Source organism: Scyliorhinus canicula, chromosome 8 (genome assembly GCF_902713615.1).
Source record: "Scyliorhinus canicula chromosome 8, sScyCan1.1, whole genome shotgun sequence".
NCBI classification, from domain to species: Eukaryota; Metazoa; Chordata; class Chondrichthyes; order Carcharhiniformes; family Scyliorhinidae; genus Scyliorhinus; species Scyliorhinus canicula.
In genome coordinates this window covers 152,463,934-152,490,972 of record NC_052153.1, presented here as the reverse complement: position 1 = coordinate 152,490,972, position 27,039 = coordinate 152,463,934, and the positions used below count along the sequence as shown (strand labels likewise).

Here is a 27,039-nt window from a genome sequence, read left to right as displayed (position 1 = left end):
AAACACTCCCGTTTTTACGCCGGAGTCTGCACTTAGCTGCCCTTTACTCTTCCTTGAATTCTTTTGAATTATACCTTGGTCTCTGTTCACTTAACTCCAGACTTCTTGGCCACTTCTCTTCATTTCTCTAGTTTCTTTAACTAGCTACACTTTAGATTTCCAGCCTCAATTTTCTTAAACAGTACTCCATAATGTAGCTTTTCTTCTAGCAATGCTGAAAGAAATGTTCCCTCTCTAACTTTCTAAAATCAACTGCTTCTAGCAGAGAGGAAAGCTGCCTTCACTCTCATTAGCTAGCTCCAACTGCTATCAAACTAGCTAAACTAAAACTTAAAAGCTTCTCTAGCTTACAAGGCCTCAGTTTCTAAGCAACACCCACATATTTATGCCTTTCATTTATTCTTCATGTTGTAACCCTCTCTAAGCACAATAGAAACACAGTTCGATCATAACCAACCCCCACACATAAAAACAACTTTATCCAACATGAATCGAACTATAGGTTTTACCCTTCCAGGCACAGAAACATTAAATTAAACCCACTAAAACTATACCTTATTTCTATGTTTACCAATACAAATAAAAATCTCTTAAAACTACCTTTGTTTTCTGAACAATTCCCAATCATCAACAAAGTGACCGAAGAAGTCATCAACAATGTTATCAAGCAGCACTTACTCAGCAATAGCCTGTTCACTGATGCTCAGTTTTGCTTCCACCAGGGCCACCCAGTTCCTGACCTTATGATTGTCTTAGTCTAAATAATGGACAAAGGAGATGAACTCCAAAGGTGAGGTGACATGAGAATAATTGCCCTTGGCATAAAGGCAGTGTTTGACCTAGTATGGCATCAAGAGCTCTGGCAAAACTGAAGTCACTGGGAATGAGGGGGAAAATTCTCCACTGGAGTCATGTCTAGCACAAAGTAGATGGTTGTGGATGTTGGAGGTCAATCATCTTAGTCGCAGGACATTACTGCAAGAGTTCTTCAGGGTAGTGTCCGAGGCCCAAACATCTTCAGCTCCTTCATCATTAACCTCCCTTCCTCCATCATGAGGTCAGAAGTGGGGATGTTCTCTAATGATTGGTCAATGTTCAGCATCATTCACAACTCCTCAGATTCGGAAGCATTCGTGGCCATATGCAAGAGGATCTGGGCAATATTCAGCTTTGGGCTGATATGTAGCAAGTAACATTTATGCTACACAAATGTCAAGCAATGACCATCGCCAACAGGGTGGCACAGTGGTTAGTACAACTTCCTCACAATGCCAGGGATCCCAGTTCAATTTCAACTATGGGTGACTGTGGAGTTTGCAGTTTCCTCCCATTGTCCAAAGATGTGCAGGCTAGGTGAACTGGCATTGATAAAATTGGGCCTTAGCATTAAAAGATGTGCAGGTTAGGTGGGGGAATGGGCCTAAGTAGGGTGCTCTTTAAGAGGGTCGGTGTAAACTCAATGAGCTGAATGGCCTCCTTCTGCACTGTCAGGATTCTATGGCTTCTATGAAGCGGGAATCTAACCATCTCCCCATGACATTCAATGGCATCTCCATTGCTGAACCCCTCACTATCAACATCCTGGGGGTTAATATTGACCAGAAACTGAAATCGACCAGCTATATAAATACTGGGGCTATAAGTGCAAGTCAGAGGCTGGGAATTTTGAAGCACATAATGCACGCCCCAAACTCCCCAAAGCCTGTCCGCCATCTACAAGGCACAAGTCAGGAGTGTAATGTAATACTTTCCTGGATTGGTGTAGCTCCACAAACATTCAAGAAGCTCAACACCATCCAGGACAAGCGGCCCATTTGTTTTGAACCCTGTTCACTGCCCGCCTTTAACATTCACTTCTTGCAGTATGTTGCATCCACACAATACACTACAGCAACTCACCAAGCCTCCTTCGACAGCACCTTCCAAACCCAAAACTTTGGCTGCCTAGAAGAATGGCAGCAGATGGGGCTATCACCATCTGGGAATTACCCTCCAGACCTCACACCATCCTGCCTTAGACCTAAATCTCCGTTCCTTCATAGTCGCTGGGTCAAATTCCTAAAACTCTGTTCCTAACAGCACTGTGGGTGCAGTGGTTCAAGTCATCGGCTCACCACAGCTTCCCAAGGGCAATTAAGGATGGGAAAAAAATGCTGGCCTAACCAACAGCACCCACATCCCACAAACAACATTTTAAGTAAAGGACAGAAACTAAAGGTAACCACTAACACATATCAGACAGAATTTTATTAACCATGGAACATAAATCAGTTTTCCACTTCTCTCAAGTGGAAGAGCTGATCAAAAGCTGCAATTGATCAAGGTTCCCATTCCACCACCCACTCCCCTGCCCTAAACACTGCACAAAATCAAATCAGTTCAACCTACTCCAGAAGGAGACACTCAATAATGTAACAAATACTGCATTGCATAGCAGATCAGACAACATCAGAACAAGAAAACCAAATTATAATGGGTGTGACCCTCCATTAATTCTGAAAAAAGCTCCAAGTTATTGACAGTTCTACTGGATTAACCCCAGTTGCTACCCAATGTTGAGAGCTGTACTTTTCCTTCTTTATATAACAAATCTCAACTAAGATAATTTGAAAAGTTTCAGCACCGAATACACATGTATACACAGTTTCCACAATCTGAAATAGAATTTGAGAATTAAATTACCTTGTTGGTGTAACTGCCAATTTTCTGGATATTAAACTTCAAAAATTAAACCAAGCATAAGCATACCTTGCTCAACTTTTGCTTCACTGTGTATTTCCTCTGAAGAGGCGTGATTCAACTTCAGTCTGTCGCCATTTGCATCTCTCTGAAGTTTAGTGGGAAGAAAATACAAACTATGAATTGTTTTATTCTTAATTTCACACTTTAAACAAAATTTCAGTTTTTCACATTTGTACATTTAAACTATATTATCAGTAGGAAAAGCTTTACAGGAAATTAAGAAACATAAAAATATCTTATTTAGCATTCCATCATTTAGGATTATTAATTTAAATTCATAATTTCTGGTGTGACCAGTAACCTCGATCTTGGAACTTTATATTGTCATGATCTGACAGGTGGTAAGTTTTACGCGAGCAAAATCTCAAAAGAGGAAAACTTGACAAGCAATCACAATTATTTTGCGTTTCTATTTTACCATGAGATTTTAAATCTTAAAATGATAACATTTATTAACAAAATAAAAGAAAACTTAAAGACACAAGATTACACTTGTATAATAAAAAATAGTCTTATAAAATATTACTTGGTTAGGCACACAGATAAACATTTGTTCAGGCAACAGTCGTTTTTAAAAATAAAGTTAGAGTACCCAAATCTTTTTTTTCCAATTAAGTGACAATTTAACGTGACCAATTCACCTATCCTGCACATCTTTGGGTTGTGTGGTGAGACGCACGCACACACAGGGAGAATGTGCAAAATCCACGCGGACAGTGACCCGGGGCTAGGATCGAACGTAGGTCCTCAGTGCCATGAGGCAGCAGTGTGAACCACTGCGCCCCCAGGCCGCCCCTGTTTCGGCAACAATCTTAATAGATATGAGGGGCGGGATTCTCTGACCCCCCCCGCCAGGTCAGAGAATCCCGGGGGGGGGGGGGGGCGTTCCGATGCCGGCTGCTGTATTCTCCGGTGCCGGTTTTCAGGCGGGGGCGGGGTTTACGTGCGCCGGTCGGGGGGCGTTGGCAGCAGCCCCTCCGGCAATTCTCCAGGCCACGGTGGGCCGAGCGGCTGTCGTTTCCTGGCCAGTCCCGCAGGCGTGAAATGGACATGGTCCATCACGCCGTGACCTGGCTTGTAGGCCGGCTAGGTGAGTCCTCGGGGGGGCGCGGGGGTATCCGGCCTCAGGGGAGGCCCGCATGGTGGCCTGGCCTGCAACGGGAGCCCACCGATCTGCAGGTGGGCCTGTGCACTCTTTCTTTCCGCGCTAGACTCTGCAGGGCTCTGCCGTGGCCAGCGCGGAGAAGAACCCCCCCTGCACATGTGCAGGAAACATACCAGCTGGTCTGCGCATGCGCAGGAAACACTCCAGCCGGTCTGCACATGCGCAGAACCATGCCGGCGGTTCTGCGCACGCGGCAACTCGCGCCGGCCCTTCAGTGCCAGTTGGTGTGGCACCAGCCCCTCCGTCACCAGCCTAGCTCCCGGAAGTGCGGAGGATTCTGCACCTTCCGGTCGGCCCGACGCCGGAGTGGTTCGCGCCGCTCTTGACGCCGGCGTCGGGCCATCCGGCCAGTTGTGGGAGAATCCCGCCCTTAATCTCTAAAATTCCAGTATTACCACAAGGCACAAACCCTTGCTGCTGTAGGGGAAGAGTTTCACCAGGATCTCTCTCTGTCTTTCTCAAATATGGAAATTCAAAAAACAAAATCTTGCTTTCTGGGACAACCGGACACTTCTCTGGATTTTCTGAATGCTGCTCACTGCACTTCTTCATTATTCTGTCTCATCACAGAGCGCTCTCTTACATGGTCACACCTGAACACAGCTCCCAAGCTCTCTTTCATTCTTTCCCATTGTTCTTATCCTTTTTTTAAACTTACCTTTCCCAGGATACCCACTTTAAGGTAAAATAAAATTGAAAAACTTTGCCTTAGTTATTTATGACCTCTTCTAAGTTGCAAACTCTCACCTCCTTTTAAAATTCAACAGCTAAAAAGCCAAATCCTCAATTATCTCCAAGTGCAAATTTCTACCAATGTCATATTTATCTGTAAGAAGTCTTACAACACCAGGTTAAAGTCCAACAGGTTTGTTTCAAACACGAGCTTTTGGAGCGCAGCTCCTTCCTCGGGTGAATGGCGAGGTATGTTCCAGAAACATTTATATAGACAAAGTCAGAGATGCTGGACAATGCTTGGAATGCAGGTAATCAAATCATTACAGATCCAGGGAGAGGGATAATCACAGGTTAAAGAGGTGTGAATTGTCTCAAGCCAGAACAGTTGGTGGGATTTTGCAAGTCCAGGCCAGATGGTGGGGGGTGGATGTAATGCGACATGAATCCAAGATCCCTGTTGAGGCCGCACTCATGCGTGCAGAACTTAGCTATAAGTTTTTGCTCGACAATTCTGCGTTGTCGCGTGTCCTGAAGACCGCCTTGGAGAATGCTTACCCGGAGATCAGAGGCTGAATGCCCTTGACTGCTGAAGTGTTCCCCGACTGGAAGGGAACATTCCTGCCTGGTGACTGTCGCACGATGCCCGTTCATCCGTTGTCGCAGTGTCTGCATGGTCTCGCCAATGTACCACTCTTCAGGACATCCTTTCCTGCAGCGTAAGAGGTAGACTACATTGGTCGAGTCGCACGAGTATGTGCCGCGTACCTGGTGGGTGGTGTTACCACGTGTAATGGTGGTATCCAAGTCGATGATCTGGCATGTCTTGCAGAGATTGCCCTGGCAGGGTTGTGTGGTGTCGTGTTCGCTGTTCTGAAGGCTGGGTAATTTGCTGCAAACAATGGTTTGTTTGAGGTTGCGCGGTTGTTTGAAGGCCAGTAGTGGGGGTGTGGGGATGACCTTGGCAAGATGTTCATCTTCATTGATGATGTGTTGCATGCTGCGAAGAAGATGTCGTAGTTTCTCCGCCCCAGGAAAGTACTGGACGACGAAGGGTACTCAGTGGTGTCCCGTGCTTGTCTTCTGAGGAGGTCGGTGCGGTTTTTTGCTGTGGCGCGTTGGAACTGTCGATCGATGAGTCAAGCGCCATATCCCGTTCGTACGAGAGCATCTGGTGTTGTAAGACTTCTTACTGTGCTCACCCCAGTCCAACGCCGGCATCTCCACATCATATTTATCTGTAGAACATTGAACATGGCCCTAATCTCTTCAAATGCTTGCCTTCCGCACCTAGCCCCTTTTCTGTGTGCGCATCCATAAATACGCATGCAGCGATCAGCAGCTGCTGGTGGACACAGAGGTTCAGCGCCGATGGGTAGGCCCAAGACTGGAGGGGTATTAAGCCACAGATTGGGAGCGATGGTAAGCCTCAGACTGGGGGTGGGTATGTTGGGAGAATGGGGACATTAAACCCAAGATTCGGGTGTAAGGGGGATGTAGGTCCAGGACTGTGGGGCCTGGGGGAGAAGACGTTTTCCCAGGTGAGGTAGGGATGCAAAAAGGATGGAGGAGAGGAGCATAGGTGGGGACGGGGTGCCATGATTGACCTGATGAAGCTGCAAAACAGGACTACTTGCATGCCAAGCCAAAGAAGCAGTAAGCGACAGACAGAGCTACGTGATCCCACATACAACAGATCTAATCTAAGCTCTGCAGCACTGACACATCCAGTCATGTGCGTGGTTGAATTAAACAATTACCAGAAGGAGGAAACTCCACAAATATCTCCATCCTCAATGGTGGAGGAACACAGCACCTGAGTGCAAAAGACAAGGCTGAAGCATTTGCAACCATCTTCAGCCAGAAGTCTCCTCCCAAGGTCCTTAGCAAGGACATGAGACAAAGTGTGGTGATGTAAGAAGGCATATGATCGAGAGCTGGCACTGGTTTAGCAACAAGAAGGAATGTGTCAGGACCTCGTATGGAGTCCTCTCCATGCCAACTGTAAATATGTACACAGCTAAGTATTGTTAATAAAAACTTCTTTGCAACTTATACAAAATTGTTTCATGATGTCCAAGCAGTAAACATAAGGCATAGTGACAACAAAGTATATCATTGTACCAGCAATAGAATCCATCATGGCAGCAGCAAGGTTAAAACATCCATATCCTCACAACAATGCTGATGAATGAATGAAGGAAAGGACACATTCCTCACTGTCTGCACTGAAGCAACCTCACTTCAGAAGTTAAGACACAGAAAACTCAGCAGATACTATAGCAGAGGTAGTTTTAAGTAATAAACATTTGCATTTGTCGGTACTAGAAACAAGGTACAGCTTTAAGTAAGTTTAACTTTGTGATTCTGTAGAAGAAAAGTTAAAACTTTAGTTAACTTCATGCTATGAGTGGCACAGGGGCCATCACAACATTTGTAAAGGTTAGCATTTGTTCTTACACTGAAAGCATGTTGCATATTTGTCTGGAAATTCCCTGAGCAATTGGTTAGGGAAATCTAATTAATCTAAATCTAAGATGCATTCTGGAAAATTGAATTTAAATTGATTTCCTTATGTTTGTTCTCGATCTCTGCCATAGAAACCCATTAACTGATGAAGAATCGTTTGCGTAGCGGTGCAAAACTCAGGCTGGTGAAGGTTATAAACACTGCTGTCGACGCAGACAGTAGCGGGGACAACAACCTCACACACAACTGATGGGTGGACTGCACAGTGGCACAATGGTTAGCACTGCTGCCCCACAGCAACAGGGCCCCAGGTTTGATTCCGACCTCAGGTGACTGTCTGTGTGGAGTTTGCACTTTCTCCCTTTGTCTGTGTGGATTTCCTCCGGGTGCTCCGGTTTCCTCCCACAGTCAGAAGATGTGCAGGTTAGGTGGACTGGACATGCTAAATTGCCCCTTGGGGTGGAGTTGTAGGAATAGGGTGGAGGATTGGGCCTGGGTAGGGTGGTCGTTTGAAGGGTCGGTGCAGACTCAATGGGCCGAATGCACTGTAGAGATTCTATGATACTAAACAATGGTGCCTGCGTTGTAATGAAAGGGTTTACGATGTGGAAGGATTAAAGAAAGACCAGGTTGTTGCTTAGCAATCAGGGGCCACCCCAAGTTAGAAAGAATCTTTGAGTTTAGTTTTAAGCAGGAGGGGTTGGACAGTGCCAGGAAGCTGGAAAAAGCAGACTGCCCAAAGGAACAAAAGAAAGTCCAAAAACCAGAGAGTTGGAACAAAAATAATGTCTCAGGAAGTTATAGGAACAAGAACAAGTCCTGTTGGGCGAAGTTAAAGTAAAAAATCAGACAAAGTACTCTGAGGTAAAGAAATAGCTGCAGTAACCAGATCTAACATGAGAATCCAAACATCAGAGGTGAATCAAAAGTTTGGTGACATCTTAATACAGCCTCATTTTCTGGCACCCACTTTCTCACACATCTTTGCGCGTGATGAGGCCCAGCTCATGGCGTTGCAGTGTGTTGCGTTCTCTGATGATGTTAACAAATTTTCTCTCAGCCTGTTCTGTTAGAACATCTTTTCTATCAAAGTTGCCTACATGGTTGGTTCAAACAGGATTAATGAAGTGGTGAAGGATGGAAGATGGAGGAGCTCTGTGCAAGTTCTCTGGGCAAGGGAATGAGGTCACTGAAATCACTGAGCAAATAACTCATGTTTCACACCACTTGCTGCAAGATGTTGGTTATGGCCCTCCTATATCTGCTACGTCCTCACCTCCCCCCCAGTCTTCCTAATCTGTTAAACATTGTTGTTGTCGGTCTGCTTGCTCCATATCCAATACTGGAAGGATAGTTGTGTCACAAGGTTATTGCTTTTTGGGTGTCATGCACAAACCTGCATAATCTTGTTTCGGTAATCAGCTACTGGAACATAGAACATGGAACATACAGTGCAGAAGGAGGCCATTCGGCCCATCAAGTCTGCACCGACCCACTTAAGCCTACACTTCCACCCTATCCCGGTAACCCAATAACTCCTCCTAACCTTTTTGGACACTAAGGGCAATTTATCATGGTCAATCCACCTAACCTGCACGCCTTTGGACTGTGGGAGGAAACCGGAACACCCAGAGGAAACCCACACAGACATGGGGAGAACGTGCAGACTCCGCACAGACAGTGACCCAGCGGGGAATCAAACCTGGGACCCTGGCACTGTGAAGCCACAGTGCTAGCCACTTGTGCTACCGTGCTACCTCCAGTCTCTACCCTCCCCAGCAATTATTTTTCTGCTCCCCTCCCCACCCCAAGCTCCCCCTTCATATTGTAGCATTTTTCTCCCCCCATTGTAATTTAATGGACTACTATCTTTTCCCAATGACAGATGCTGCTGGCTGGTGTTCTGCTGACCTGGCCCATCACCCTAAACATGAAGGAGCCAGACACAGGTGTAAATCCACCACCTCTCCAGTTAATTGTGGAGGTCAACAGTCCTTGTGGAAGGTGTTGCACTGATTGGTGACATGCTTAATACCCCGACCCAAAGATGTTGTCAGAATTTGAAACTGGAAACAATCAGAGTTTGTTCTCCACATTTATGATTCTATATACCTTCAAACATCCTAAGACTGAGCGAACTTTAGAAAATTCAGCCTCTTTTTTTGAAATTTTAGAATGCCCAATTCATTTTTCCAATTAAGGGGCAATTTAGCGTGGCCCATCCAACTACACGACACATCGTTGGGTTGTGGGGGCAAAACCCACGCAAACACGGGGAGAATGTGCAAACTCCACACGGACAGTGACCCAGAGCCGGGATCGAATCTGGGACCTCAGCGCCGTGAGGCTGCAGTGCTATCCACTGCCCTCAATCTCTGTTTTAACATACAGTACGAGAAGTGAGTTTATGTTTTTCTTCAGAACCTATAACTAGGACAGCACATCCCTGCCCACTTTCCGGATTGCACCAGTTTTCTCCCTCCACCTGAACTGCAGCCACTACCTCCCCACCCCCACACCCTCCCCAGCAATTATTTTTCTGCTCCCCTCCCCCACCCCCTTCAGATTGCAGTATTTGTCTCCCCCTTCAGATTGCAGCATTTGTCTCCCCCCATCACCCACCTCCCTTATCCCCACTCTCCTCCCCTCTCTCTCTCTTCTCTCATTATTCCAGTCTGTCCTCTCTCCATCTCCACTCTCTAGCCCCCTCTACTTCAAACATTCTCTTCTCCCGTCATTCACTTCTCTCTAACGTCCCCCCCAACTCCCTCCTCTCCACCTGCCCCCTTCTCACTCCCTCCTCTCTAATTTCCCAGAGGAACAGGAGTAGGCCATTTCACCCCTCAAGTCTGTCCCGCCATTTAATGAGATCATGGCTGATCTGTGGCCTAACTCCATATACCTGCCTTTGGCCCATATCCTTTAATATCTTTGCTTTACAAAAATCCATCTATCTTGGATTTAAAATTAACCTCCAATTTTGCCCCTCCCACACCCTCCTCTTTAATTTCACCCTTCCTCCACCCTCCTATCCTCCACCCTCTTCCCCATCCTCCTCTCTACCTCACATCCCCCCAACCCTCTCTACCTCCCAACCCTCTTCTTTACCTCATCTTTTGTCTTTAATCACTTTTGATGGCAAAGCTGGCAAAACGTTGCTGATTGCAGTGTCGAAGTCTATATTTTTTCCAACCCCCACCCCTGCCATTCTCCACACCACAATCCTTTTGCTACCGGCTCATTACAGTTTTCTTCAGGGGGCATCACTCAATCTCCCTGCAATATACTGCTGTCCATACCCAAATATTTTGATATTTTAAAAATGAAATCAAATGATGTGGGCTTTGCTGGCCAGGCCAGCATTTATCGCCCATCTCTAATTACCCTTGAGAATGTAAGAAGTCTTACAACACCAGGTTAAAGTCCAACAGGTTTGTTTCAAACACGAGCTTTCGGAGCACGGCTCCTTCTTCAGGTGCACCTGAAGAAGGAGCCGTGCTCCGAAAGCTCGTGTTTGAAACAAACCTGTTGGACTTTAACCTGGTGTTGTACGACTTCTTACTGTGCTCACCCCAGTCCAACGCCGGCATCTCCACATCTTGAGAATGTGGTAGTGAGCCTTTCCTTCAACCATGGGATCTGCAGGGGTTCAAGAAGGCAGCTAACCACCACCCCCTCAAGCACAAATAGGGATTAGCAATAAACACTTCCCCAGCCAGCGACATCCCTTGAATGAATTAAAACAAAACCGATCCCAAATTAGAATATTTGATGTCAAATGACTGCCGATTGTTTCTGAGCATACTTGAATTTGAAATGAGATTCTTCAGCAAACTATGTGTCAGTGGCAGAAGGGCTGTTGTGACTTTGGAAGCAAAAGGTATTGTTGCAGATGGCTACATAAGTGGCTAGAGGAATGCAGCCTCTTTGTTTACTTCTCTTCAGGTAGATCTAAGAAATTGACTTGTGGCTTAGACATCCTATGTGCTGGGTTTGCATTCCGACCAGTACACCCCTCACCCACTGCCTTCGAATAGGTCCAGCTGCTGCTGACACTCATTGCTGAGCTTGCTGCTGTTGCTCCTCTTCATCCACCCAAATGAAAGTGGCAATAATAGCAGCCACTATAAGCAGATAAAGTTGACTGAGGATAATTAAGCGAGAATAACAGAAAGCAGTGATGTGGAAGCTGGCAACTCTTCAGGAAGTCCAAAGAGCACAGAAGCACACAGATGTCCCGATCCAATTACTTGCAGGTGAGTGCAATTTTAAACTCAGTTTCAATTGCTCCAAATGACCAGTCTCCCTTGGCTTGATCGGCAGGTCTGGCACAAGGCAGATTTATGGCATTTTTGGTTAAAATTACAAGACTCTATCAAACGGCTCCAATTTACATGAATTGATGAGTCTCTTGTCTCTGCCTCAGCTGACTCAAACAACGGTGCAGTTATAAAAGGAATCCATTGGGAACACAGTGCTAAGTACTTTATCTCAAACTTAAGCACCCATTTGCCCTGTTCCAACCTGGCTTGACAGGTTTTTAAAAATCAGCCCTAATATAATGCTGTTGTCCATGCAAGCAGTGCTTTACCTTTATAAACAGTGCATTGTAATGCTGACTGGATATTAAACAGCATTAAACAAGTTTAATTTAATCCAAAAACTGCAATCTCTAGCATCAAGTAATCTATGAACACATCAAGTGCCTAATGGTATTGATTCAGTGTTGTGAAACAATTGTGCTGAAAGAAACTATCTCATGCTAATATTATAAAATGGCCTGCTAATTGGAGTTTGGAAACTCAGCTCTGATGACCGGACATTGACCAGTATAAATTAAGCATTTCAGATTTCCTTAAATTTGTTTACTGACGGTCAGTATTTCAAATCTCAGCAATCTAATGCTCTCCATCATTGGGTAACTCATTATGGAACTCAATGGAAAATTAATCGTTTTCCCATTTGCTTATCTGTATCGGATGAAAATAGAATCAAGCAGTAAAATACTGACATTAGCTCTGTGAACCTACTTCAAAATCAATCAAAGAGTACTTCTTCTCAGATGAGTGAGGTATCAGAGAGTACATTCAGTATGTGACTCCTCAGTCAAGTGAAGCTCAGGTGTCTCTTTGGGCAGAATTTTTTTTTTCATTAAAGGGATGTGGGTGTTGCTGGCTAGGCCATCCCTAATTACGGGGGGGGGGGGGGGGGGGGGGGGGGGGGGGCGTGAAGCTGCCTTCTTGAACAACTGCAGTCCATGTGTTTTAGGTACACCCACAGCGCTGTCAGGGAGGGAGTTCCAGGATTGTGACCCAGCGACAGTGATGGAACGGCAATATATTTCCAAGACAGGCTGATAAATAGCTTGGAGAGGAACCTCCAGCTGATGGACCAGGTGTTAATATAGCATTTGCCAAATCCTTACAGCTGAAGCTCACAAACACAAACAGAGGAAAAAGGAACAACAGAAAATGCTGCATTCACCATATTTTGCTTTTAGAGAATATGTTTAAAATACCTCATGGAGTGCCTCATGTATCAGTGCAGGGGCCTCAACAATTTACGACATATATTAATGACATGGATAAAGTGACAAACTGTATCGCAACCAAGGGATATAGATAGGTCAAGTGAGTGGGTAAAACATTGTCAGATGGTTTATCATTTGGGAAAATGTCAGCTTGTCCACCTTGCTGTGAAGAATAAAAAAGCAAAATATGATTTAAACATGGAGACAACAGAATGCTGCAGTAGAGTTATAGTCATAAATGTTTACAGCATGGAAACAGGCCCTTCGGCCCAGCTTGCCCATGCCGCCCAGTTTCTATCACTAAGCTAGTCCCACTTGCCTGCATTTGGCCCATATCTCTCTATATCACCCTGCCCATGCAACTGTCTAACTGCTTTTAAACAGAAAAGATTGTACCCGCTTCTACCACTGCCTCTGGCAGCTCGTTCCAGACACTCACCACCCTCTGCGTGAAGAAATTTCCCCTCTGGTCTCTTTTGTATCTCTCCCCTCTCAGCTTAAACCTATGTCCTCTAGTTCTAGACTCCTCTACCTTTGGAAAAAGATGATCTGTGCTCCTCATTATTTTATAGATTTCTATAGGATCACCCCTAAGCCTCCTATGCTCCAGGGAAAAAAGTCCCAGCCTATGCAGCCTCTCCTTATAACTCAGACCATCACGTCCTGGTAGCATCCTCGTAAATCTCTTCTGCAATCTTTCTAGTTTAACAATGTCCTTCCTATAATAGGGTGACCCTAAAACCTAGCATGCTGAATGCCTTCTTCACCACCCTGTCCACCTGCGACTCCACCTTCAAGGAGCTATGAACCTGTAACCCTAGATCTCTTTGTTCTGTAACTCTCCCCAACTCCTTACCATTAACTGAGTAGGTCCTGCCTTGATTTGATCTACCAAAATGCATCACCTTGCATTTATCCAAATTAAACTCCATAAAGGAATCTGGGTGTCCTAATTTCATGAAACAGGAAGGGCGGTATTCTCCACTGCCCCCCCACCCCATCCCCCCCCACCGGGTGGGTGAATTGCCGGGGCACCGCGCGAATCATGCCATGCCATGCCGCACCGACCCCCTCACGCGATTCTCCCACACCCCCGAAACCAGCGCCACGCGAATCGCGCTGGGCCGCTCGGAGAATCGCCGCAAACGGATGGGCCGAGCGGCCGCTCTGCCTTGACAGGGTCCCGCCGCCGCCATCCACCCCTGGTCACTGCCGGCGGGAATGCTCGGGGTCGGCCTTTTGGGGGCGGGGCTCATTCACTGGGGGGGGCCTCCGAAGGGGTCTGGCCCGCAATCGGGGCCCACCGATCGGCAGGCTGGCCTCTTCCCCCCTCCCCTACATTCCGCCGCGGCTGGCCCCTGAACATCCACGCCATATTGCGTCGGGGCCAGCGCACGTAAGAAATTTCCCGCGCATGCGCAGGATGGCGTGGCCCCACTGCGCATGCTCACGATTGAGCTGCCCCAACTGCTCCAGCACCGTGCCAGCCCCCTGTGTGGGCCAGAATAGGTCGTGCCCGGGCCCTGTTCGGCCGTCGTGAAACACGACGCCGTTCACGATGGCGCGGGCACGAGGTCTGCGAAGCGAAGAATCGCCCCCGAATAATTAGCATGTAGACACAGCAAGGAACTAGAAAGGCAAATGGAAGACTAGCCTTTATTGCAAGATGGTTGTAGGATAGTGAAGGGGGGGGTATCCTGAGATGAGACCCCTTAAATCTGGATAAGTAGGATAACACTAGAATAGCTCTTCATAAGTTAGTTTATTGAGGATTGAAACTAATCATAGCAAGTATACTCAGTAATCATTATTAACCATTAAACAAATGTATTCTTAGAACATGATGTGGAGATGCCGGCACTGGACTGGGGTGAGCACAGTAAGAAGTCTTCCAACACCAGGTTAAAGTCCAACAGGTTTGTTTCAAATCACTAGCTTTCGGAGCACTGGCCCCTCAAGCCTGCTCCACCATTCAATAGGATCACGGTTGATCAAATATTCCTCATGTCCACTTTCCTGACTTTCCCTGTAACCCTTGATTCCCTTACTGATCAAGAATCTGTTTATCTCAGCCTTTAGTGCACTCAAGGACTCTGATCCCACAGCTCTCTGAGGCAAGGAGATCCAAAGAGTCACAATCCTCTGAGAGAAGAAATGCCTCTTCATCTCAGTCTTAAATTGGCATCCCTTTATTCTGTGACTAGGCCCTCTGATCCGAGACTCTCCCATGAGGGGAAACATCCCCATAGCATTTACTGTGTCAAACCCTTTAAGAATGTCATGTTTAAATGAGATCACGGGTGCGACTCTCCGGAAAGATTCTAAGTGTGGTAGTGAGCGGGAACTGCCAGCGAGGCTGGCAATGCTACTTAATGTTATTTCGTCCACTTAACGAAGCCCCATGAACTTCTCGCTGCAAATGAAAGCTCGCCAGTTGATTTGCCAGAACCACGCTCACCAGCCCCCACCAACAAGGTCAAGCAGCATTTGCTCAGCCAACCCCTGCCAGCTCGCAACAATGACACCCAGGAGGCCGGTCCCAAGATTCAGGGATGCAGTTCTGGGGAGGCTCCTGGAGGCAGTGGAGGCCAGAAGGGATGTCCTGTTCCCCCAGAGGGTCCCGGAGGGTGAGCCATAGGACAGTCAGTGCTGCCTGGGACGAGGTGGCGGTGGCCACCGGGTGTGTGATCAGGGACATTTAGAAGAGTAGGAAATTGTTACATACAATAAATACCCTTGTGCAAAGCCAGTATGATGCCTTTGTCACTTTAATGCAGACCGACTTCTGAACCCTTGGCCCATCTTTCCAGGCATCCCCCCCTCTCCGTAACACTCACCCACCCTCCGGCCTTGGACCGATCCCTTGAGAGTTCGGATGTTGACTGCTGCATGTGTGATGTTGCCTCCTGCAGTTTTCAAGCACAGTGTTCAGACATCAAGTTATGATTGGGATGCGAGGCAATGAGCTGCACATGATACATGGCCTGCCCACCCATGGGAATTCACTTGGGTTGTGTGAAATGCTCACTTAACCACGACTGCCAATTCTCCATAAGCAATGACCTTCAGCTGCACGGCCAGAGGCCTCGTCAGTCGATGGGGGTTATGGGTGGCCGGCGGGGCAGACGGGCGGGGACAAGGGTTGCCCCCGAAACAGGTACATACTATCCAGGAGTTGGCATGGTGGTGCCAAGCGCGGTTGCCCCTCCAGCACCTCCCCCAACTCTCTCATAGCGGTCCACCCCTGCGGAGAGTTCCCCACGTCCCAGCCGAGTGTCCCCACCCCTGGCCGAGCACAAGGATGGCAAGCTCAGTGCCCCTGGAGAAGATCGCTGCTCACCTCTTTGGCTCCCCAAAGAAGCCCTCTGCCACGTTTCACGTTTTTCTAAAGGAGTATTAGACGGCGTCAGTGTGATCACTTGTTGGGGGAGGCCACTGAATCACGGGAGGCCATTGGATATGGGGTGGTTCTCAATAATTGTATGGAAATAGGGCCTAAGTGATGATAATTGGTTTCTCACCATGCTGTGGCGATGTCGTCCACGAGAGCAGGCAGGTTGCATCACAAACTGTTAGGTGCCTGCCGCGTATCTCCTTTTTGACCTCTCCTGCTATTCACCGGCCTTAATTCGCTTGAACGACAGCATAACGAGGCTGGACAATCACGCTCCACCTCTCATTCTTCTAAATTCCAATGAGTAGAGTCCCAACCTGTTTAACCTTTGCACATAAGACAATCCCTTCATGCCGGGGATCATCCTGTTGAACCTTTTCTGAACCACCTCCAATGAAATAATATCTTTCCTTAATTAAGGGGACCAAAACTGCTCTCAGTATTACAGATGTGCTCTCACCAGTACCTTGGAGAGTTGCAGCAAGACTTCGACTCTTATACACCAAATAAGGGCCAACATTCCATTCGCCCTCCTGATTACCTGCTGCACCCGTGTGCCAGCTTAATGCACAACTACCCCCAAGTCCCTTCATGTTGCAGCTTTCTGCAGTTTTTCTCCATTTAACCATTTGTTCTCCCTTCCAAAATGAACAACTTCACATTTTCCCACATTATACTCCATTGGCCAACTTTTTTCTTTCTCAATTAACTGTCATATATCTCATTATAAACTGTTCAGATCCCTCATTCAACTTGTATTTGCACCTATTTTTGTGTCGTCTGCATATTTGGCTACAGTACTTTAACTTCCTTCCTCCAAGTCATTGATATATATTGTAAACAGTTGTGGTCCCGGCACTGATGCTTTTAGAACCCCACTAGTTACAGGTTAACGACCTGAAAAAGAACCCCCCCCCCAGCTACCCCACTCGCTGTTTCCTGCTTATTAGCCAATTCCCTATCCATGCCAATATATTGGCCTGGATTCTCCATTCTGGAGACTAAGGGCGGGGTTCTGCAATTCCACGGCAGAGTGTCCACGCTGTTGTAAACGCCGTCGCGCTTTACGACAGTGTGAACAGGCCGCTCCGACGTCTAATTCTGGCCCCTACAGGGGGCCAGCATGGTGCTGGAGCAGTTCGCGCTGCTCCAGCTGCAGATCCTGGCGCGAACTGTGTGCCACGGGATCCACGTACGCGCAGTCGCGCAGAGGCCCCCAGCTACAGTGGCCGGCCCGCCGATCGGTGGACCCAATCGCGGTCCAGGCCCCACCGGAGGCCCCCCCGGGGTCAGGGAGCCCCCCCCCCCCCCCCCCCCACAGGCCACCCCCCGATCCTGCGCGCAGAGTTCCCTGCCGGCTGCGACCAGGTGTGGACGGCCCCTCGGCCCATCCGGGCCAGAGAATCGGTGGCCCGGCAGCGTAGAGGGGCCCGCGACTGGCGCCGCGCCAAACGCGCCGATGCCAATTCTCCGCGGGTGCCGGCGTAGCATGATTGCGGGGATTCTCCGGCCCGGCGCGGGGCTGGGAGAATCCCGCCCGAAGTCCTCCTGTCTGCCGAGAATCAGAGTGGTCTCCGCTGGTGCTAGGAGCAACGCCCACTCCTGAACCATGCAAATCAATGCCCCCCCCTACCCCCGTCTGACTCCCACGGGTCCCCATCAGTTCCCTCTTCAGCCACCCCTTTCAGTTCCCGCCCCGGCATTGCCAACAGTGAACTTCCCCCTGGCACCTACACACTTGGTAGTGGAAGCCGTGTGTGGTGAAGTGGGACCCAAGCCCCTTCCCTCTCACCCCTCTCCTGGGATTGGGGCCCCATGTCTGGTCTGGTTTGGATTATCCCTTCCAACCCTGTGAAATCTGAAGACCAGCCTTGGCATGGTGATCGCAGGCTGCCCTCTGTTCAACAGCATCCTCCTGGCACGAGTTTTTTTAATTCTGATGTTGCCTCCTCACCCTGAACTGCACTGCCTGACAGCTGAAGAACAGTCTAGGCAGTTTAGTGAAGAACCAATTCAGGACACTTTCCCATTCTTAAAATCTACTCCCTCAGTCAAAAACCTTTAAAACATCTGCTGTTACAAGTGTCAGAGGCTTCCCAGAAATCCCACAACACTTGAAAGAGCTTCAAATCCGCTGACAGCCTTCCAAAGGCCAAGTACCATTTTATAGAACACAGTGCAGAAGGAGGCCATTTGGCCCATCGAGTCTGCACCGACCCACTTACGCCCTCACTTCCACCCTATCCCCGTAACCCAATAACCCCTCCTAATCTTTTTGGTCACGAAGGACAATTTATCATGGCCAATCCACCATTCAGTTTCACAGAGTAAAACCTTTCTAGCCCGCGATTGATAGTTTCATGGTTCAGACACAGCTGCTTGGTAGATTTATTAATTATCTTTCCTTTCACACGTGAATGCATCTCAAGAACCCTGCTTTGATGCTAACCACAATGCTTATACCCACTCGTGAATTTAAAAAAGCTATTATTGTCAGTTTTTAAGTTTCTCGCTAGTTTGTCCGAGTAGTTTATTTTCTCCCTCTTTATTTTCTTTTTAGGCCTCCTTTACTGGATTCTGAATTCATCCCAATCTCCAGGGCTATCACTGAATTTTGCCTCTTATATGCTTTTTCTTTCAACTTACTAAACTCCTTAGTTTCCTTCATTAGCCACAGTTGGTTTATCCCTCTGCAAGAACTAAGTGAAAGAGGCTGACATAAAAGAATCAAGTATACCAGATTTTCTTTTCTGCTTTAAAAATTCATGTATCTTTTTTAAAATAAATTTAGAGTACCCAATTAATTTTTTCCAATTAAGGGGCAATTTAGCGTGATCAATCTACCTACTCTGCACATCTTTGGGTGTGGAGGCGAAACCCACGCAAACACAGGGAGAACATGCAAAATCCACACGGACAGTGACCCAGATCCGGGATTGAACCTGGAGCCTCGACGCCTTGAGGCAGCAATGCTAACCACTGCACCACCATGCTGCCCTTCGTGCACCTTTTAATCAAAGAGCTGGCAAAGGCATAATGGGCCAAATGGCCTCCTTCTGTGATGTATCATTCTAAACTATTTTCAGCAAATTCTATTTGCAATACATAAAGAACAAAGAAAAGTACAGCACAGGAACAGGCCCTTCGGCCCTCCAAGCCCATGCCAACCATGCTGCCCGTCTAATCTAAAATCTTCTACACTTCCTGGGTCCGTAATCCTCTATTCCCATCCTATTCATGTATTTGTCAAGATGCCCCTTAAATGTCACTATCGTCCCTGCTTCCACCACCTCCTCCGGCAGCGAGTTCCAGGCCTCCACTACCCTCTGTGTAAAAAAACTTGCCTCGTACATCTCCTCTAAACTTGCCCCTCGCACCTTAAACCTATGCCCCCTAGTAATTGACCCCTCTATCCTGGGGAAAAGCCTCAGATTTTTTTTTTAAAATTGAAATACTATTGTGCTTGAGGTGTTCAAAGCATATACACACCAAGCTGACCACTCGTATGTCTAAATACTAATCTATGCTTTATTATAAACAAACACTCTGACTCCTCACTCTTGGCTCCCCACCCTGCAACTGGATCCTCGACGTTCTAACCCACAGACCATAATCAGTAAGAATAAACAACACCTTCTCCACAATAGTACTCAATACCGGGGCCCCGCAAGGCTGCGTACTTAGTCCCCTACTATACTCCCTGAACACACACGACTGCGTGGCAAAATTTGGTTCCAATTCCATCTACAAGTTCGCTGACGACACGACCATAGTGGGCCAGATCACAAATAACGACGAGTCAGAATACAGGAGGGAGATTGAGAGCCTAGTGGAGTGGTGCAGCGACAACAATCTATTCCTCAATGCCAGCAAAACTACAGAGCTGGTCATTGAATTCAGAAAGCAAAGTACTGTACACACCCCTGTCAGCATCAATGGGGCCGAGGTGGAGATGGTTAGCAGTTTCAAATTCCTAGGGGTTCACATCTCCAAAAATCTGACCTGGTCCACCCAAGTTGACGCTACCACCAAGAAAGCACAATAGCGCCTATACTTCCTCAGGAAACTAAGGAAATTTGGCATGTCCACATTAACTCTTACCAACTTTTACAGATGCACTATAGAAAGCATCCTATCTGGCTGCATCACAGCCTGGTATGGCAACTGCTCAGCCCAAGACTGTAAGAAACTTCAGAGAGTCGTGACGACAGTCCAGTCCATCACACGAACCTGCCTCCCATCCATTGACTCCATCTACACCTCCCGCTGCCTGGAGAAAGCAGGCAGCATAATCAAGGATCCCTCCCACCCAGCTTACTCACTCTTCCAACTTCTTCCATTGGGCGAGATACAAAAGTCTGAGAACACGCAGGAACAGACTCAAAAACAGTATCTTCCCCGCTGTTAACAGACTCCTAAATGACCCTCTTATGGACTGATCTGATTAACACTATACCCCTGTGTGCTTCACCCGATGCAAGTGTTATCTAGTTACATTGCGTACCTTGTGTTGTCCTATTATGTATTTTCTTTTATTTCCTTTTCTTTTCATGTACTTAATGATTTACTGAGCTGCTGGTAGAAAAATACTTTTCATTGTACCTTGGTACCCGTGACAATAAACAAATCCAATCCAATCCAATCCACAAGAACTAGCAGGAATAGGCCATTCGTCTCCTTGAGCTAGCTCCACCAGTTCTCTACTAGTCAAGAATCTATCCAACGCCGCCTTAAAAATATTTATTGGCTCTGCTTCCACCCCTTTGTGGGCAACAGAGTTCCACAGACTCGTGTCCCTCAGAAACAATATTCTCCTCATCTCCATTTTAAATGGGAAAACTCTTTTTCTAAAATGTGTCCATTAATTCTAAACTCTCCCTCAAGGGAAACATTTTTTCAGCATCTGCCCTGTCAAGTCCCCGCAGTATCCTATAAGATTACCTCTCAAGCTTCTGAACTCCAATAATTTGAGGCCCAACCTGTCAAACCTTTCCTCAAAAGGTAATCCACTCATCCCAACAATCAGCCGAGTAAAACCTTCTCTGAATTTATTCCAACACAATTATGTTCAAAACTATACACAATGCTCTAGATGCAGTCTCGCCAATGCCCTGTACAACTGTGGCATAACATCCCATTTCTAGACTTCTGGTGACGGCGGGTGGGAGGCAGCCGCGCAACGGAGGACTCCCGTTTGGGAACGGCATTTTCGGGGCTTTAATCCCGGTCCCAGGGTCCACGGAGGCGTTAAAGGCAGGGAGAAGGCACGGAGAAGGCGCAGAGGAGGCACGGAGAAGGCGCAGAGGAGGCACAGCAGCAGAAGATGTCCAGGATCAGCAAGAAAACGGCCAGTAAAAGAACAGCTGAGGGCCCATCGGGGAATGGAGAGGTCACCACGGGGTCACCAAGGAAAAAGGACGCTGGAGCACCAGGGGAGGCCACATTGCTTACAGCTGAAGAGATAACCAAGGTGATAGCTGCAGAACTCGAAAGGCAGTTTACAAAACACCTGGAGGCGATGAGGAAGGAGATGAGGGAGGTTTTGAGTGTGCTGGTGGAGGAGGCGATTTCCCCGGTGACGACGGCGGTGGCGAAGGTGTGGCCGCAAGGGGAGGCGCTGAAGGAAGTGGAGGAAACGGTGTTGCAGCATGGTGATCAACTTACCTCAATGGGGAAGGAGATGCGGAAGGTGCTGGAAGTGAACAAGGATCTGCGAGGAAAAATGGAAGACCTGGAAAACAGATCCAGGCGACAGAATTTGAGGATTGTAGGGCTGCCCGAAGGAGTTGAAGGGCCGAGGCCGACGGAGTATTTTGCCGCTATGCTGGCAAAACTATTGGGAGAGGGGGAGGATCCCTCCCGATATGAACTGGATCGGGCTCATCGGTCGTGGAGGCCTGTACCAAAGGCGAATTAGCCGCCAAGGGTAGTCACTCTGTGTTTCCGTAGGTACAGCGTGAAGGAGAAGGTCCTGTGCTGGGCCAAGCAGAAGCGGGTGGTGCAGCGGGCTGGAGCTGGTATACGTGTATACCAGGACTTTACGGTGGAGCTGGCGAGGAGGTGGGCTGCTTTCAACCGTGTGAAGAGGGCACTGTACATTAGCAAGGTGCAGTGTGGCATTGTATATCCAGCGAAGCTGAGGATGACTTATAAGCTCAATGACTTTTATTTTGGAACGGCGGAAGCAGCGGAGGAGTTTGCGAAGGCAGAAGGACGGTGGCAGAACTGAGAAATTGAGAAATGGCCATGTGCCGATGTAACCTCATGACTGTATTTTCTTCTTTTTTGTTTCTTCTTTTTTGTTTCATTGCGTGCGGGTGTATGGGCTAAAGGAGCCAATGTTGTATATATTTGGACAAGGGAAGTGATGGGACTTTCACTCGAAGTGAGGGCTCTTTGGGGTGCAGGTGGATATGCGGGGTTTGTGTGCTAAAAGGGGATTTCTGGGCTTTCCTACGGCCGGGCAAGGGGGAAAGGGACCTGGGTGGGGGCCTCCGTGCTGGCCGGTTTAAACTGACCAGTGAACAGGAGTGAGGTGGGGGGAGGGGCTGCGGCCATCGGAGCCTGGCAGAACAGGGTCCGAGTGGTCGAGCCTGGGTGGAAAGTGGGGGGGGGGGAAGGAACCGTAGTTGGGGGAGGAGTTTTACAAGAGGCAGTGGGCGGGAGGAGTTGGAGGGGAGGGGGAGGGGGGGGGGGGGGGGGGTGAGTGGACTCTATGGTGACCATGGGCGGTCCCGGACTCCTTTTTCTTCTTTGTTTTTTGTTTCCACCGTGGGAGGGTTTGTTTTATTGGATGCATATATTGACAGGTGGCCTGTTGTTTGGGGTGGTGGGAGGATGTGATTGTTGTTATTGTTAAGGGGATTGATTTTGTATTTGTTACCGTTTACTGTTTATGGGTGGGGGGGTGAATTTTGGACGAAAACGTGAAAATGGAGAATAAAAACATTTTAAAAAAACATCCCATTTCTAGATTCCATTACGTTGCATAAATGACCACATTCAATTTGCCTTCCTAATACGTCTTGTGATTCATGCACCACAGTATGCAGATCCCTCTGTACCACAGAGTTGTGCAATCTCGCCCCATTTCAATAATATGCTGTATTTTTATTCTTCCAAAGTGGACAAGTTCACATTTTGGACATGTTGGGGGCTATTCTCCGAGCCCCGCGCCGGGCCAGAGAATCGCCGCAACCGCGCCACAACGCCGGCGAGCGATTCTCCGAGGTGCGGAAAATCGGCTCCATTTGCGCCGGCGCATTTGGCGCGGTGCCGGCCGCGGGCTGCAGGAATTGACGGGGACGCCGATTCTGCCGAGCGGCTGCCCCGATACGACAGAGACCTGCCGGCGCCTTTCACCCCTGGTCGCTGCCAGCAGGAACTCTGCGGGAATGCCCGGGGGGGCGGGCTCCTTCACTGGGGTCTGGCACGCTATCGGGGCCCACCAATCGGCGGGCCGGTCTCTCCCCGCTCCGGCCCTACTTTCTGGCGTGGCCGGCCCTGAACACCGACCCCATGTTGGTCGGGGCTGGCGCAAGTAAGAAGTTCCCCACGCATGTGCAGGATGGCACGGCCCAACTGCGCATGCGCAGGATTGAGCTGGCTCAACTGCGCATGCGCGGGTTGGCGCGGCACCCATTTGGTGCCGTGTAAGGAGGCTGGAGCGGCGTGAACTGCTCCAGCGCCATGTGGCCAAAATAGGTTGTGCCCGGGCCCTGGTCGCGCCGTCGTGAAATGCGACGGCGTTCACGACGGCGGGAACACTTGGCCTCCATATCGGAGAATCGCCCCAGTTATATTCCAGCTGCCAAATTTTGCCCATTCACTTCACCTATCTATATCCTTTTGCAGACTCATGTCCTCTTACATCTTACTGTCCTATCTATCTTTTTAGTCATCAGCAAACTTAGCAACCACATATTCGGTCCTTTCATCCAATTCATTAAAAATTGCAAATAGTTGAAGCCCTAACACTAATCACTTTGGCACGCTGCTCATTATATCTTGCCAACCTTCAAAATGACACTTTCTATGCCTGCTCTGTTCCCTGTTAGCTAACCAATCTTTTATCCTGACTAATACATCACCCCTACACCCTGAACTCTTATTTTGTATAGTAACCTTCGATCTGGCATCTTCTCAAATGCTTTCTGCAAATCTAAGTGCACTACATCCACAGGATCCCCTTTACCTACTTGGTTTATGGATCCTTAAAGAACTCCAATGAATTTGTCAAACATGATTTCCCTTTCACAAAGCCACGTTGGATTCTGCCCAATTGCATTAAGATTTTCTAAGTGCCTCGCTATAACTTCAAAAATAGATTCCAGAATTTTCTCTGTGACATATGTGAAGCTAACTGGCTTGTAGTTTCCTGCTTTCTGTCTCCTTCCTTTCTTGACTAGAGAAATTATATTCACTAATTTACAATCTGATAGGACCTTTCCAGAATGTAGGGAATTTTAGAAAAGTGAAATCATCTCAGCAGACACTTCTTTTAAGATCGTAGAAGTTCATCAGGACCTGGGATCGTGTCAGTTTCTGTTCCAATGATTTTGTCAGTATTCCTTCTCTGTTGATTGTAATTGTTTTAGGTTCCTCTCTCACTTTCACCTCCTGATTCACAATTATTTCTGGGATGTCATTTGTATCCTCTACAGTGAAGACAGACACAAAGGGGGCAATTTTCTGGCCCCATTGCATCAGAAAAATTACAGGAGAGCCTTGAAATGGGATTTGCGCCAGGTGCCAAACAGAGCATGGGCCTTCCCAGCAGACATAACCTGGTTCACATCTTCATTGGGTATGAGCCAGGTGAATATATTAAAAATCCATTTAAATGGCAGAATTGGCTTTACATAGAAACACAGAAAGTCGGAGCAGAAGGAGGCCATTTTGTCCTTTGAACGCCCTGCACTATTCGTTAAGATCATGCTCATCATCCAGTTCAATAGCCTAATCCCACTTTCCCCCCATTTTCCAAGCTTCTACAATTTTCCCACCTGCCAGTGCAATGTGAAGCCGGCACAAATCACTACTGGTCTCCACAAACAGAAAGCAGTTATGATGATCACGCTCGGAGGCCATTGTAGCCCGCAGGGCACTGCCAAGGGGAAGGACCTGAGGGCATGAGCCATAGGGGGCGGGGAATTTGCTGACAATTTAGTGCGGTGTTACTCATCTGGGGAAGGCTTTTCTCAGGCAACGTGCGGGGGAGGGTGGGATGGTCTGAGGAGTTACTCAGAGATTGGGCATCCTTTAAAATGGATCCCCGATTTCTCAGAATCCAGACTTGCCAACACCTTAGGGTCCCGCACATCTCATTATTGGCACAAATCACCACTAGCTCCAAAACAATAATGACTATAAGTGCGAGAAGATAGCAATTGGATTTGTGTTGGAACAGCCGGTGCGATACACACCGATTTTCACCCCCAAATTACAGTTAGTCATTTTTTGGAAGAATTCCTCCCAAAATATCTGTTTGATTCATCCGCAATTTCCTTGTCCTGCATGAAGAATTCCCTCTATGATCAATGATCACATAATACTCCTTTCCTTCTAAACTCTTTCTATTTGATTTTATGTTCCTGGCTAGCTTTCTTTCATTCTCTACTTTTTCCTTCCTTATTACTCTCTAAATCCAGATAGAAAAACGTATATTGAGCAACGCTTGTAAATGTCTGCCAATATTCAGGAGATACCGTGGGCGGGATTCTCCAACCGCCCGCCGGCTCGGAGAATTGCCGCGGGTCGGCGTGAATCCCGCCCCCGCCATCCTCCAAATTCCCCACCCCCCAAAAATCGCCCCGGCGTGAATCACGCCGCCCGCCTCGGAGAATGGCGGGGCCCGGCGCGACTCAATGGGCCCCGGGGCTGCCCGAATTCTCCGGCCCGCGATGGGCCGAAATCCCGCCCGTTTTTTGCCAGTCCCACAGGCGTAAATTGGAGTAGGTCCTTACCGACGGGACCTGGCGACGCGGGCATCCTCCGGGGTTCTCGAAAGGGGATCTGGCCCTGGGAAGTGCCCTCACAATAGCCTGGCCCGCGATCAGAGCCCACCGATCTGCGGGCGGGCCTGTGCCGTGGAGGCACACTATTCGTCCGCATCGACCGATGTGGTCCTCCGCGATGGCCGATGCGGAGACATACCCTCCTGTGCATGCGCCGGGATGACGGCAGCACACGCTGGTGCTCCCGCGCATGCGCCAACTCGCGCCGGCCGGCGGAGGCCCTTCGACACCGGTTGGCATGGCGCCAAGCCCCATCCCCGCGGGCCAGCGGGGCGCAAACCACTCTGGGGCGGGTCTAGCCCCTGAAGGTGCGGAGGATTCCGCATCTTTGGGGCGGCCCAACGCCGGAGTGGTTCACGCCACTCCTTCCCACTGGAGTTGCCCGCCCCGCCGATTATGCCAGAATCCCGCCTCATACTTATGCTCCCTTTTATATTGGTAACAGATTTAAATTGTAGCAAGATGTTTTCAACTTACCACATTTTCCAAGTTAGCATCCTGTATATATCTCTGCAGAAGTAGAATATCTGACTCCAGCGAGTGCCTCATCTTGTTTTCCATGGTTAATATGAAAGTGCTTGGTCCATTAACACATTTCTGTAGTACGTGGCTATCACCATAAATCTTAGAGATTCTAACTGAGGGAGTGACTTGGGAATTCTCAATACTAAACAGAAAAAAACAGGAACAAAGTGAATTTCAATGTATCCCTATGTCATAACATCTTTCAAATGTATTTGATAATTATCTCAAACAATTCAAAACTGAAGAAGAACCCCAAAAGAGCTTCATAGTCAGTGCGTACTTTTAAGGTGTTGTCACTGATATAATGTAAGGACATGCAGTATTGTCAATTTGTGCAGAGCAAGGTCTCATAAACAGAGGGGACGACACAGTGCCTCACAGCGCCAGGGACTCGGATTCAGCTGATCGGATGTGCTCTAATCTCTGGGGTGGTAAGAGTGCTACTGCTATCCCATGGTTGATACCCACAAAAATTTTCAGAAATACAGCACACTGCAATCAACAGACTATCATTTTGGTTATATTC

At 48.0% G+C, this 27,039-nt stretch overlaps 1 protein-coding gene across 2 annotated transcripts in view; it reads right to left on the bottom strand.

Annotated features, from left to right (window-relative positions):
* Positions 1-27,039, bottom strand: part of arhgef28a (Rho guanine nucleotide exchange factor (GEF) 28a) — a 571,388-nt gene that overhangs the window by 380,530 nt on the left and 163,819 nt on the right. For both annotated transcript variants that reach the window (XM_038805467.1, XM_038805468.1), the window contains exons 6-7: positions 26,466-26,655; positions 2,749-2,827 (exon numbers count right to left, since the gene is read on the bottom strand). In XM_038805467.1, coding sequence (XP_038661395.1) covers positions 2,749-2,827; positions 26,466-26,655 — 269 coding nt within the window. The remainder of the gene's footprint in view (positions 1-2,748; positions 2,828-26,465; positions 26,656-27,039) is intronic.